Here is a 15162-nt window from a genome sequence, read left to right on the forward strand (position 1 = left end):
TGCCTCTGCTGTGTTACCCTGCACCCATTTCATACCTACTGCTGGCAGCTGTGACTGAGATGGTCAGGGTGCTGCTCTGCGGTGAACACACCGGAGGTCTTTCTGTCAGTGAGGCTCTAGGGCTTTCCATGGACTCATTTGTAACACAGACATGTCACAATCTTCTTAGGGACATAAGGCCACCACAGGCACTATCTAGAAAATTTGAAATGCAAGATTCTTGACTTTTAAAAAGTACATATTCCCTTAACAGTCAAGGAAATCTTACCACTGCCACAGTACTTTAGTCTTAGTGCTTCTACTGAAGTATGGCCTCGCTGTGCAGATCAGCATGGCAGGCTGTAGTTGGACTGTGGCTGAGAGTGTAAGAGGTGCCTCACTTGGCCATGTGGTCACTGAGCTATACGTGTCTCATACCTTCCAAGAGAACCGTGAAAAACAGGGTGCTGAAAATACATCCTTATATATTAGCCTTAGCTATGGAGCTAGGTATTATAAATGAGATTCCAACCTGCACTTTACTCAGTCATCTGTGAGGACTGACTGATAACCTGCTTCCTGCCCAGGTGAAGGAAACCATGAACAGGATATACCACCAGACTCGCAGAGTCCATGAAAAGACGGTGCGGACCACTGCGGCTGCTATCATCTTAAACAGCAACCCATCCTACATGGAAGTGAAAAACATCCTGCTCTCCATTGGTGAACTGCCTCTGGAAATGAGCAAGTACATGCTCGCCATGATCCAAGATATACTTCACTTTGAGATGCCTTCCAGGTACATTAAGTTCAGCATAAATAAGTACAGCTCATCCTTAGTTCTTTGCAGATACCTGAAGAACACACAGGTGCTCATGAATTACTGCTCTAAAATGTAAGGAGAGTAAAACAGGATGCCTGACTTTTGTGTCACCTCTATGTGCTGATATTACACAATAGATCTCTGCATTTCAATGACTTCTGTTTAATAGGCATTCACATTTTCAGAGGTACAAGTAAGAACTGGGCATCTAAATTGCGTTGCTGTAAGAAACGTCATCTGTTGGTCTTAATTCTCTCAGTGGGGCCCTTGTTCTTATATTTTAGAACCAGTGAACCAGCACTAGAATGGAAATAATGAAAAGGTCTCTCCCTCTTAACACCCCTCAATTCAAGAAAGATGTTGAGTTGCTTGAACATGTCCAGAAAAAGGAAACAAAGCTGGTGGGGGGTCTGGAGCACAGCCCTGTGAAGAGCAGCTGGGGGAGCTGGGGTTGTTTAGCCTGGAGAAGAGGAGGCTTGGGGAGAACTTATTGCTGTCTACAATGACCTGAAGGGAGGTTGCAGCCAGGTGTGGATTGGTCTCTTCTCCCAGGCAACCAGCAACAGAACAAGAGGACACAGTCTCAAGCTGTGCCAGTGGAGATTTAGGCTGGAGGTTAGGAAGAAATTCTACACAGAGAGAGTGATTGGCCATTGGAATGGGCTGCCTGGGAAGGTGGTGGAGTCACCATCATTGCAGGTGTTTAGGAGAAGTTTAGGCTTGATTGTTAGAAAGAAGTTCTTCACAGAAAAAGAGATTGCCCATTGGGAATGGGCTGCCCAGGGAGGTGGTGGGGTTGATGTCCCTGGAGGTGTTTAAGAAAAGCCTGGATGAGGCGCTTAGTGCCATGGTCTAGTTGATTGCATAGGGATGGGTGATTGGTTGGACTTGATGATCCTGGAGGTCTCTTCCAACCTGTCTGATTCTGTGATTCCGTGATAAAGTTTCAAGCAAGACCTTTGCTTGCCTTTCTACCTATGGCTGCAGGGAGATGCTGAAACTGGAAGAGAAGCTCTGGATTGGGGCAGAGTTTTAGTGGTGAAACATGAGGGGTTTGAGGCCCCTTTTCCCTACTGGGAAGCTCAAACTCCTTCAAATTCTGTATTTCTACAGAACAGTAGCACATTTGGTACCATAACATCTGTATGTGTCTGTGTTTTTGTTTGTTTCTTTGCTGTATCACAGCAAAACAGTTCGGCAGGTTCTGAAGGACATGCGCACTCATAACTATGATCGCTTCTCCAAGACAGGATCCTCCTCTGCCTACTCTGGCTATATTATACGTATGTAACCATCAAACTGCCTTTCAACACTGCTTGTGTCCCCAAATCTTGCATTAACCCACTAGTTTAGTCACAGGTACCTTCTTTTTCTTTTTAATTAAGGTGGTCCTGATGTAACATCCACATACAGCCTTGACATCCTCTATTCAGGCTCCGGCATTTTGAGGAGAAGTAACCTGAACATCAACATTTTTGACAGAAAACATGAGCTTCAAGCCAGCCAGGTAACTGCTACAAAAACTAAGCCAGTGTGGGGGCCCTTTTCTTGCAACTTCTAAATCAATTCAGCTCATGCTTAAGTCCATAAAGTTTGGTGGACTGGGCAGAAAACAAGCCAGTAACAGGGAAGAAAGAAACTCAACAGCCATGTTGAGGGCACATGTTTGCCCTAACCAAAAAGCCAAGTGTTTTGTTCTGTGTCATATGTCCAAGTCTGCCTGGAGTTAATTCCCAAACTCTTTGCCTGATATAATCAGTAAAAGCTCTGTAAGTTTGTAAAATCAAGTGCTGTGTTTTGGGTATAACATAGAATGGAAATACAAGGAGCACATCAAATGTACAGATCAAAGAGATTTAACTGAGATCCCTCCAGTTTGGACTTCTCTCAATGTTGGCAAGTACCTTCAATATTATAATCCTCCTGAGCTTTGCAGGACAAAAGTTGTGCAGTGGAGCACCCCTGGGTTTTCCTCCCAGCTGTGTGGAAAATAGATGTAAGAAGGAAAAGTAAGCTCAGGATTGTGATCTCCAAGGGCAAAAACATGTCATAAGATTATTTTATTTCCCATTTTTCTAGCTGTCCTACCTAGTTCCCTTAAGTCTGAGCCTCATACTTTTGCATCTACAGCTACATAAATTGGAGTTAGGCTCTTAGACATTGAGAAAATCTTGTTAACAGCCTCAGTCAGGCTGGGGTTTTTCATTGATTCTGTATCACTGTTGCTTCTTAGGTGGTAATTGAAGCTCAAGGTCTGGAGTCCATAATAGCTGCAACTCCTGATGAAGGCGAGGAAAACTTGGACTCCTTTGCTGGCATGTCAGCCATTCTGTTTGATGTCCAAATCAGGCCAGTTACATTTTTCCAAGGCTATGGTGACTTAATGTCTAAAATGTTATCAGCAACTGGAGATTCCATGAACGTGGTGAAAGGACTTATCCTCCTGACAGATTATTTACAGGTACATATAGCACACTATTTACTGCTGCTTCTGTCTCTTAAGCACACATGCTCTCCTCCACACCATTATTGCAGGACACCTTATTTTCTTTGTTTCCAATGCTGATAGATCTGATCAATGTCACATAAGCTTCTCTTATGATGGGAGCAATAGAAAAGTCACAGGTATCGAAAGACAGGTGGTGGAGTCACCATCATTGGAGGTGTTCAGGAGGAGACTTGATGGGGTGCTTGATGCCATGGGTTAGTTGTTTGGGTGGGTTGGATTGGTTGATGGGTTGGACACGATGATCTTGAAAGTCTCTTCCAACCTGGTTGTTTATTATTATTATTATTATTATTATTATTATTATTATTATTATTATTATTATTATTATCCTGACTTTACAGAAAAGCAAACTAGAACAAGGTGAGAACATATATCCTTATAGATAACAAAGTAACACTGAATAAAAGCCAATCCAAATGAGTTTCCTGTAAAAAAACATACTTGCCACCAGCTATGGCCTCCCCTCCCACAGATTCTTGTAACACAGTACTGTCCCATGGGACCACCAAAGTATTCCTCTTCACAAGCTGTCCAGAGACCTTGCATCCAATTAGGCAATAACTGTCAGGTACTGAATGAATAAATCCCTGACACCTGAACTTTCCCAGACAACTAACCTTCAAAGGGCAATGCTAAGAGGTCCAAATTTCAAATGCTTATTGGTAGGCATACTGAGGAATTAAAATGATTGCACAGTTTTTATGTTACCCCAAATGAGCTGTTAATTTTATGCATTGATATAGGCTCATACAAACATAACAAGCTACACAATGTGCTATTGGAGGGCCAGCATTTGGGTTGATATTTTTGTCCTTCCCAAGCAAGGATCTCTTTAGAACTTACGGATTTGACAGCAGCACTCAGCTCATGAAGCATCTGCAGCCTCCAACTTTTCACTTTACTCCTGTAATTCTTGGCAAAAGAAAATGCCAAAGGCAGATGGTGGGAAAATCCACTCTGATCAAAACTACACAGAAACACCCCCTGCCCATGACAGCTGTCCCCATCCTGAACCCAGCTCAGTCCCTTGATAGCGGTATTACAAGCCTAGGGGGCTTCCCATGTCATGCACAAATTGGCTAACTAAAGCTCATTCCAGCAATGCTTTACAGTTCACACACAGATTATGGGCAAAAAAAACTTTACCATGACCTATTTAATGAACAGACTGCAGAGGTGAGAAAGATAATCATCTCCAGTCCTGAGCATACCAGTATGGTGCTTACAGAACTAAATATTTCCAACTGCTGTGCATGCACCAAACTCCATACATACCCTGGCTGAATCAGCTGGCTGGGCACCCTGAGAGCTCTGGCAGCCAGCAGGTTCTCCACTTCTTGTCTTTGGAGAACCTCACAAAAGTCTTGGGGCACACCAGGGGTGGAATTTTTTGTTTTTAACAATATGAGTGTGTAACAGTTTTGTAATAAAATGGGATCCCACTTTGCTTTCTCTCTTGGGTTGCCACTGGCCCAGTTGCTCTCTAAGCAATTTGGGACTCAGGCAGTGGGCACAGCCAAAAGTGTGTGTTCACAACCAGAAAGGCACTTGTTCTTACCTCAATGCCCTACAATGGTGGAAACTCTTTAAAGCATTGCTGAACACAGCTTCAGGCTGAGCTGAGTTTTAAACACAGCACATCTTTCCCATAATGGTTTTGTGGCTGTGTTCCAGATCAACAGCAACATCAACATGGTTTGGGCACTTACACATACTCCAGTTGAGTTTCATTAGAAATGCTTTCACTTGTCAAACCTGTGAGCGGTGATTGCAACTGTATCTGAAAATGCTGTGGGAATGGAAGAGGGAATGGCCTGACACTGGAACTGAAGAAAAACACTGCAAGACAGACAGCATCACAGAGTCACAGAATGTCAGGGGCTGGAAGGGACCTCCAAAGATCATCTAGTCCAACCCCTTTGCCAGAGCAGGATCAATCTAGCTTCTTGACATCTGAATACTACCTTCACTTTCCAGCATGTACAGGCTTTTCCCAGAACATAAGCTCCTTTACAAATTTGTACTGTAGGCAACCAAGCCAAATGTGCACTTAACTTCTTTAAAGAAGAAAACCAGCCGTGGAAAGCAGTGCCCATTCTATGACAGCAAAACTCAGTGTGCCACAGCATGATTTCAGAGCGGGTGAAAACAGTGCAGTTGAGATCAAACATCAAAAAGATAGACTGGAAGCCAAGGCTGGAATAAAAAAACAATGGGGTGACTGAATTTTCGGGGGGGGGGGGGGAAGTATGTAATGTGGGTGGTAATTTTTACATTGCTGCTGCCTGATTTTGAGGAAAAGCAGCTTTTAAATACTTGAAAAGTTCTGCTCCTCTATTGCTGTTTATAAGGATATTTTTTGCACAGAAAGACCAAACCTGAGTTGTACTGAAAATGCAGTGAAATCTACCAAAAAACTGCCCCCTAGAAAATAGCTTCCTTTACAACTGCATTAATCAAAATAGGCACATTATGAAGAGGTGACTTCCAAGTTGGCAATATTGCTCTTACAGCTTACCCACCTGCCCACCATTTGTAACATCTTTTCCCACATAACGCCACAAACTGAAATCAGAGTGTATTCTACAGCCATTGCCACTTCTCACAGCCTTGCATGAGGGCTAAGAATAACTTTTCAGAAGTTATAATTCCCTCTGTAAAAGAAACAGTTCTCATGAAACTGGTTTGGAGACTCCAAAGTCTCCTGCCTTGAAGTTTGGTAGTGTTAATTTCTCCTCAGCAACACACTTGCCAGAAGCACAGAGAAATTAAATACTGTATTAATAGGTCAGAGAAACCATTTGAAAGTGAGACTCCAGTGGAAGATAGCCAGCTCCCCAAGAGTGCCTCTTTCAGTCACCTCTGCCTTGCAATGCAGTAACACTACCAGTGCAGTACATAATGAAACATTATTGTTATTATTATTTTAAAATTCAAACACAGCCTGGTTCAGTGTTTTTAAACAGTAACAAACTGCCAGTTCTGATCCTCTGGATCACATTTTCCACTGCAAATGACACATAAAGCTTAAAATAGGAAGGGAAAGGAAAATACTGCTGCTGAGGAGACTGGGTCGCTGTGATTTACACCTCCCACCAGCCTGGATTGGATTTGCACATGAGGTGAAGGACAGGACTGAGCTCTAAATAAGGAAATAGATGAGCTGGTAAAACCCAAGACAAGTGCTCCTTACCTTCTCTGCTGGTTTCAGTGACAAACCCAACTTCATTCTAGATAGCCTTTAAAGCCTTAAACCGTGCAGCTATAGCAAAGCAAGCCTATTCTTAATATTATTAAGTGCAACTTGACAATGTATCTAAAAATACCTGCTCCTCTAGTTGTCTGTGCCAGAATGTATACTGTTACCTCCTCACTCATTAGCAGCTGCCTATCAATTCAGTCCCAATTAAAACCAAAGTAAAATAAGGTAAAACAAGCTTTACCTTCACACCTAAACAGACTGTCAAAGAAAATACTCCTTGCCCCACTGCATTCACTAGAAAATCTCCCTTTAGTTTCAGAAAGACTACAGTTCCAACCCATGATTTTTACTTGGATGCAAATAAGAAATCAGAGTGCAGTATGACCACACTTGGTGGGGGTGTGCTGGATTTATAAGCCACAGCCATCCTGCTGCATTCTTACACTAATTCTCAAGCCCACTTCAGCAGCAATGGCTGCCAAGTTGGTTCTGCCAAGACAGAGATTGTTTATTTACCCTAAAAGGTGATGTAACTATATACAGATATACAGCCACCAGAATTATCCAAGTCTTTGATCATGGCAGGAAACCTTTAAAGCTCTGAATAAAAACCTCCCTATATGTTGCTCCTTGCTACAAGATTTAGGAAACCAGATTGTCTCTGACTGCTTCTTTCTTAAAGCATGGGACAGTAGTAGCTGGAATTACTGGTCTACTGAATAGCTAAGAAAAGAAGAGAGTTTTAAGGTGCCTGGACATCAAAAAGAGGGGGGAAATGGGGTCTTCACATGTCCAAAAAATGTCTGAATCCTTAAAGGTGCTTCTGAGCACAAGCACAGAAACCTAGGAGGAGAAAGAAGACAGATGGGAGAGTCCTGTACACAAGGGACTTGGTCAAAATGAACTTTTCCCAAATTAATGTTTCTTTTAATACAGTGAATGAATCTACTAGTTCTTAGGGAAACAGGACAACTATATAAAGGGAAGCAAGACAACTATACAAAGTGAGATAGATTGCCAAGATGAGGGAACCTTAAAATCTTGGCTGTGTGTCAAAATTGAAAGAAGTGAGCTGACATGACCCTGAGCTATATTACCACTTCCGAAACAGAGTCTGCATGCTGTCTTTCCAGTCCAGCTGTAGAGATTTCAAGAAGCCATGAGCACACTGGATGGTTGATGGAAAAAGCATTCAATTCAAATTTATAGTAACAAGTATGGCACATTATCTTAGGGGTTTTGCCACCCAGCCACTGAAGAAGCAATTCCTGCTGTAACAGTGTGTTTGGAGCCACTACATACCACTATGCACCACTACGCATCACTATGCACCACAACTGCTTGCAGCACTCTGCACCCTGCTGCCATTATGGGGCTGCCTTTGAGCATGCTGAGGTCACCCTGAGTAGCCCCACTGCTGGGGCTCCAGTGAGGAGTTTAATCCAGCATAGCTGATACCAGCAGAGCCTCCATGAGTTTTGTGTGGTAGCTCTTGGAGACAGAGGCTGTTCCTTGCAGTGATACTCCTTGCAGAAATTATACCAGCAGGCACATGAGGGAGAGGGGAAGCTTGCAGGGCACCTCACCTTAGCTTTATCCCATTCTCTAGGAAGCAAGGTATATCAGGATCATTTTGTCCACCCTTTCAGAAAAGTCCTCTATCCCATTTTGTTCCTACACAATGCAAGCAGCATAACTGCAGTAGAAAAGCAAGTACGGAAACCACTGAGGTCCGCAGTCCCGATTGGGTTGACCTGTGCTTTCTGATGGCTCTAGGAGATTCAGCTGCAGTCTGGGCCAAGTGCCAACGTGGAGTTCCTGGGAGGCCTGGCCATTGACATCTCAGGAGGGATGGAGTTCAGCCTGTGGTACAGAGAATCCAAAACTAACGTCAAGAACCGGTGAGATACCCCCAGGATGTGCTATAGCTGTAGAGAGCTGAGGCTCCCTCAGGCCTGGCAGCCCCTGTGAGAAAGATTTAAATCTAAAAGACCTTGCAGCTGAGTTAAAATGAAAAAACAGTTTTGTGCATGGCAGAGCATCTGTACTTCTCTTTTCCTTTCCTCCTGGGTAACACCAGTTCCCATTGGTCTCACCTGAATAGCTTTACCTGTAAGACAGGCCCCTTCGAGGGCAGTTTTTGTATTTGGATGGTAGGACTGTTTACAATTTAGTGTCCTCTCTCTTGATATGTTTTGAATTAATTTTAACACCTGAATTTATTTGCAGGGTAGCCACATTTCTATCTGGCAACATTGAGGTGGATTCCTTCTTTGCAAAAAGTGGTGTGGAAACCACTTTGGAAGTAGAAACAGCATTAGACTTCATCTCCACCGTGCAGTTTTCACAGTACCCATTTTTAGTCTGCATGCAGATGGACAGAGTTGGGACTCCACTCAGGTAAGAACTAAGAGCACACAATTTCAGCCAGTTGTTGAATCTGGAACTTTTGATATTCACAGGCACAAGAGTTCAACAACAGAGGCCAAATTTCAGCTTAAGACAGCAAGGTGTAGGCCGTGACACACACCAGCCACTCTGCTGACCCACTCTTCCCTGTCTCTCACTCCTGAGATTCAGAATGGACTTTTGAAGATCAAAACTTCCTCTGAATGCACACTTTAGTGCAACTTTCTAATTTGGTTTTGCAAGTGAACTACCTGAAGTGGCAGGACATGGATTTCCTTGCATACAATCAGTTTTGATGGTGACCTGAAACTTTGCCAGCAGTAGTTCTGTTACACTGTTGAGAGAATCACAGAATCACAGATTGTTAGAGGTTGGAAGGGACCTCCACAGATCAACCCCCCTGCCAAAAGCAGGATCACCTAGGGTATTCTGCACAGGAGTGCATCCAGGTGGGTTTTTAAAGTCTCCAGAGAAGGAGACTCCACAACCTCTCTGGGTAGCCTGTTCCGGTGCTCTGTCACCCTCATTGTAAAGAAGTTTCTCCTCATGTTGAGGTGAAACCTTCTATGTTCAACTTTGTATTCATTGCTCCTTGTCTTATTACTGTGCACCACTGAAAAGAGATTGGTCTCCTTCCCTTGACACCCACCCCTCAGATACTTATAGGTATTTATAGATATTTATAGAGAAGTGGTACATGAACTATCTGCAGTGGAGAGTTTTCTTCATCCTCTGCTATTCACAAGTATCAACAAAAGTACCTGGTGTTTAGGCTCTTACAACTGTCATATCCTATCATATTTTATTAAAGAACCAACTTTCCTGAAAGCTAAAGGACTGTGCAATAAAGTAAAAAAGATGCTTTCCAGGAGCCAAACAATAATTGCATTGCCATGTGAAAAGCTAGGGTAACAACTCCCTCCTAATTCCTGTTTGCTAAGACCTAAGGGTGATAACATTTGCAGAGCCTGTGACGGTTTTCCGTTCAGGCTTTTCTAATTCAGAAGATGGTGGTAAGTCTGAGAGGCATCAATAAACTCAAGGATCTCCAGGAAAACCTTGTGTCCCTAGATTAGAGCAGGACAGATTGCTCTGTTGCTCCAAAAGGGGCAAAAGGAGAATGCTCACACAAATGGATTGGATAGTTATGGAAAGTTTAAATGGAAAAGCAATGCATATACTACAAAGCATAGTGGTGAGCATAGCAAAGCATACAAAGTTCAAAGAAACACCCAGTCTAAACTTAGCACATCACCCAACACTTGCCTTTTCCCCCCTGGGGTTCACCAAAATCCCCAGGGCTGTGTCTTCCACCCCATTGCTAGGCTGGTTTCAGGCTGGCCAGGCCTGAACTACACTCCCCCCTCGCCACACACACGCTTTTTACCCTGGCATTAGGCCTGAACAGGCCAAGATTGCAGAGGAAAAAAAGTTACTCAGGCCAAAGAGGCCTGGGATACTCCCCCATGGTTACCAGACAAGAGATCATCTCTTTCCCACGGGAGCAGAGGGTAGAAAGAGAAAGACAATAGCTCTGTAGCCAGATTTATAAGGGTGCAGGATTGATGGGTAGCAATCCACTATTGCCTGTGTCCACCCACTGGGCTGGGCACTCTGGACACTGGAAGTCTCAACTCTGTGGCTTCCTTTTTTGGATGCACCAAGCTTAAATGGCCACACCCTGTAAAATGGCATTAGTGATTCTGCAGATACTAAACCACCTTCTGGGTATACCTACCTGTATGTCATCTCACATGGTTCTCTCTACCCTCAGCTGCAGGGTACAGACCTTGTGGGCTGTGGTGGTTTTAGGCTATGCCTTTAAAATTTAGTTACAGATTTTGAGCAGAAAAGTAGAAAAATATTTAAAAAATCACTATTGGGTATAAAAAGGAAAACAAAAGATTATTCTAAACAAATTCATTGGGTAAATATCTGGAATAAGAGGAGCTGTGCCATAACAATTCTTCTCTTTTCTCCTCTGATCTCTGGCTGTATTCCTTCGCTCAGGAGAGATAAGCTGCTTATCAGCTGGCTTTGGCTAAGTCTAACTTCTCTGCTCCTCTCTCTTGTCCCTTTTGTACAGGGGGGTAAGGGGAGTAGGGAGGGAGAAATTAGTAGCTTCCCCTGGTCCTTGGCCAGGGGGTTTTCATGTTGTTTGCCAATTGTAAATATCTGTATAATATTGTAGATCCTGTACATTTTGTACATATTCATTGCACTCCATTGTAGAGTGTAGATTTCGCTTGTAAATACAGCTTCATTTGCTTCTAACTGAGTTGGTCTGGCAAAGTTAATGTTGGGGGGGAAACTCCAACCCACCACACGGCCGTTTGCTAATGGCACCGGCTTCTGTCTCCACAGGCATTACGTGACCAAGTACGAGAGCCTGCCCTCCGGCCGGCGCTACACTGCCAGGGCAGGGAAGACAGCACTGCTGGCAGGTAACGAGTACCCTCTCCACCAGGAAAACTCCAACATGTGCAATCAGGTTTTTGGTGCAAAGTCTGAGTCCTCCAGCAACTGGTTTTGAGAAGAGCTCCTGAGCTTTTTCTTTCCGGCATCCACGGCTCCCTCGATGACTTAGGCTTGTGCGTGCTGTGCTAACCTGGAGCTTGATCTTGCACTCCCGCAGTGCGTGGGAAATTTGCCATTGATTTCAACAGCCTAGGATCAAACTCCCAGTGCGTGCACACTGTTTACATATTAACCTCTATTTAAGACTTTTGTTAAAAAAAAAAAAGAACCAACAAACAAACCTAAGGCAAAGAAAGACCAATTTAGTAGTGTTCTGTGCACTTCCTTAAGGGTGGTGCTAGTTCTTTATTTGTTTGGGGCTTTTTTTTTGTGCCAAAAGCAAAGGTAATCCCTAATTTTTCTTTCCTGGGGAATACAGAAGTCCATGTTTTTGACATGCAGTAAGAACAATTATGATGTATAAAGAATGATTATTTATGAATATGTTTTAAAGTATTTAGGTGGTTTAGGCCTGTGACCAATCCTCATTCAAACATTCAAGTACAATTAACATTTAAACAGGACCATAAATTCCTGATTACTCAGCACTTGCCTGTTGTCCTGGTTCAGGCTTCAGGCCCAGCCCCACACAGCTACTCATACAACTGCCTCACCCTCCCTCCAGCCCTCACATGGGATGGGAAGGAAAATTGGGAGAAAAAAGCAAAAACCCGTTGGCTGAGATGAGTTTAATAGATCAGCAGCAACAGATAACAACAGCCAGGAAGAAAATAGTACTAATTAAATAGTATATAGAAAGAGTGGTCCTAAACACTGACCGTGATGGCCTGGCGGGCACACTGTAGTCACACACTCAAAGCAGCCCTGTTTGCCTGGCCAGCCCTTCCCTTTTGTATTGGACATGGTATCTGTAGAAGATGGAATACCCTACTGGCTGGTTCAGCAGCCTGTCTTGGCTGGGACCCTTTCCAGCTTCCTGTGAACCAACCCCAGAAAAGTGACCCCATCCTAGCTGAATCTAGGACACCTGCTCACAAAAAAGCAGGGTTTGTTTTATATGATTTTAAAGGATTTTCCCTTTTTTTTAAAAGCTGTCAGAGCTTGATTATATTATTATTTATCTCTCTTTTTTATTGTTATTATTAACTGCTATAGTTAAATACAACTGATTAAAAATATGAGGTCCAGAAGTGCTTATGGTTGCCTCAATTCTGTTCCCACTGAAATCAATGGTATAATTTCTATAGCTATCGTCAGGAGCAGAGTCAACCCAACACTGGTTGCTCTTCAAGGTTGCCTCCTGAAGATTTGTGTCCCTGTATGTAATCAAGGCAGGTGTATTTAAAAAATTAGCACCACTATGGCAATCCTGAAGTTTGATGAAGGAAAAGGTCCTGACAGAAATCCATTTTCAGTGCACAGTTTAGCCAACCTTGTGCAGAGCCAGTACATTTTCTTCTAGGCAAGTGAAGCTTCTGTTTCACTACTCAAACAAGTCCCCTGATTAACATGACATACCTTTTTGCTTATTCAACCACTGTCTTCACTGGATCTGTGTTAAAAAAAAAGAGTGTTTTCCATTTAAAACAGCATTGCAGATTAAGAAAGAATATGCCTCATCCCAGCTCAGCTGATCTCTGACATAATCCATCTGATTTAATTTTTGTTAAGACAAGGTAGGTGAACGCTGTTCACAAAAAAACAGTAAAAAAAACAACCACCCAGGAACAATTGGTTTTGTTTGCTTGGGTTTAAAAAAATCCCCAAACCCCAAACCAACAACAGGCAGGAAAAACTCATAGATGGTCATTAAAATAAATGTATTGCAGGAATGATAAAAAAATAAATAATAAAGTCCAAATTGTTTTGTGTTGTAAAAAAACAAAGAGTGCAGAAACCTGCAAAAATCAATCTTGTCAATGGGATGGAACAGTCTGCTTGTTGTCTTTCCTGAAAGTGCTGACACACTTCTAAGTCAGAGCATAAATAAAACAGGTAAAAACACAATGGGAAATAATTGTTTTGTTTTCAGTCTCAGTTTTTGTCTATTACCTTCTGGCTTGGGAAAGCATTTTGCTAGGGAAGGGACGGTGTTGACCGAGGCAACCATTTTATTCACCACCACACAGGAACCAAAAACCAAGGTTGGACACCCACTTGTCCTGGGTTCCTGCTCCAGCCAGGAGTATCAGGGTTCTCCAGAGGGTGATGTAGAGGGAGGTGCCTGCCCAAATCCTCTGTCTAGAGAGGAGAGGTAAGAGCCCCTTACCAGAAATCAGTTAAGGCCAAAATGATACCAACATTGGTGGCAGTGATACTGCACTGTAAAGTAACATGACCATCACTGCCAGCAAACCTGATCCAGATCCTCACCCTTAAATGCCCTCTTTCACTGCTCTGCTGAAGATTTGGCACAGCACTCCATCCCCAGGCATTCCTCCTCTCTCAACAAGGGGCAGTTCCTCCTTTCTCCCTCTTGAACATCGTCTCCTTCTCCCCAAACACTCCCCATTGCTTTCAGCAGTGCTCCCACAAAGCTGTTTCTTCCCCTCAATATCCCTGCCCAAAGTCTGCGCCCTCTATTTTGTAGACACTGTTTATAACTCCACTACTGTTTTAGGATTTGAAACTGAAGAAGACAAACTTTTCCATTTGTTATTACTACTTGCTATTTGTGTCACAGAAAACAAAAGCAAGACCAGTTAAGTATTCACACACCTAGAAAGAGGCAGTCTTCTCCTGCAGTAATCTGACACCCTAAATAAAAAAGTTGGATGAAGAGTGGCACTAAGAAATAGTCACCATCGCTACTTCACATGTAGAGAATTGAGATATCTACAGATGGCAACCTCAACTCCACATCCTACTTTGCACTGACAATCTGCCAGGCTTGCCCATGACTTCACGACCCAATATCAGAATAGAATAGAATAGAATAGAATAGAATAGAATAGAATAGAATAGAATAGAATAGAATAGAATAGAATAGAATAGAATAGAATAGAATAGAATAGAATAGACCAGACCAGGTTGGAAGAGACCTTCAAGATCATCGCATCCAACCTATCATCCAACACCACCTAAACAACTAACCCATGTAAACCAAGCACCCTGTCAAGTCTCCTCCTGAATACCTCCAGTGACGGCGACTCCACCACCTCCCCGGGCAGCCCATTCCAATGGGCAATCACTCTCTCTGTGTAAAACTTCCTCCTGACCTCCAGCCTGAACTTCCCCTGGCACAGCCTGAAGCTGTGTCCTCTTGTTCTGGTGCTGGCTGCCTGGGAGAAGAGACCAACCTCTGCCTGTTTACAACCCCCCTTCAGGTAGTTGTAGAGAGCAATAAGGTCACCCCTGAGTCTCCTCCTCTCCAGGCTAAGCAGCCCCAGCTCCCTCAGTCTCTCCTCATAGGGCTTGTGTTCCAAGCCCCTCACTAACTTCGTTGCCCTTCTCTGGACTCATTCCAGCAAGTCAACCTCCTTCCTAAACTGAGGGGCCCAGAACTGGACACAGTACTCGAGGTGTGGCCTAACCAGTGCAGTGTACAGGGGCAGAATGACCTCCCTGCTCCTGCTGGCCACACTGTTCTTAATGCAGGCCAGGATGCCATTGGCCCTCCTGGCCGCCTGGGCACACTGCAGGCTCATGTTCCTCCTACCATCAACCAGCACCCCCAGGTCCCTCTCTGCCTGGCTGCTCTCCAGCCACTCTGACCCCAGCCTGTAGCACTGCATGGGGTTGTTGTGGCCAAATGCAGAGGTT

The 15162-nt window shown here is 43.6% G+C and overlaps 2 protein-coding genes across 2 annotated transcripts in view; one reads left to right on the top strand and one right to left on the bottom strand.

Annotated features, from left to right (window-relative positions):
• The window catches only part of MTTP (microsomal triglyceride transfer protein), a 33644-nt gene extending 20237 nt beyond the window's left edge, over nt 1–13407 (top strand). Inside the window, exons 12-18 of the mRNA XM_068136810.1 lie at nt 567–778; nt 1988–2085; nt 2188–2309; nt 3036–3263; nt 8290–8414; nt 8743–8913; nt 11287–13407. Of these exons, the coding sequence (XP_067992911.1) occupies nt 567–778; nt 1988–2085; nt 2188–2309; nt 3036–3263; nt 8290–8414; nt 8743–8913; nt 11287–11455 (1125 nt within the window). The 3' untranslated portion in view covers nt 11456–13407. The remainder of the gene's footprint in view (nt 1–566; nt 779–1987; nt 2086–2187; nt 2310–3035; nt 3264–8289; nt 8415–8742; nt 8914–11286) is intronic.
• Nucleotides 1–15162, bottom strand: part of CUNH4orf54 (chromosome unknown C4orf54 homolog) — a 36490-nt gene that overhangs the window by 2409 nt on the left and 18919 nt on the right. The window lies entirely within an intron of this gene.

The sequence above is a fragment of the Melanerpes formicivorus genome, unplaced genomic scaffold (genome assembly GCF_026170545.1).
Source record: "Melanerpes formicivorus ecotype bairdi unplaced genomic scaffold, bMelFor1.0.p_v2 SCAF_4, whole genome shotgun sequence".
Classification (NCBI taxonomy): Eukaryota; Metazoa; Chordata; class Aves; order Piciformes; family Picidae; genus Melanerpes; species Melanerpes formicivorus.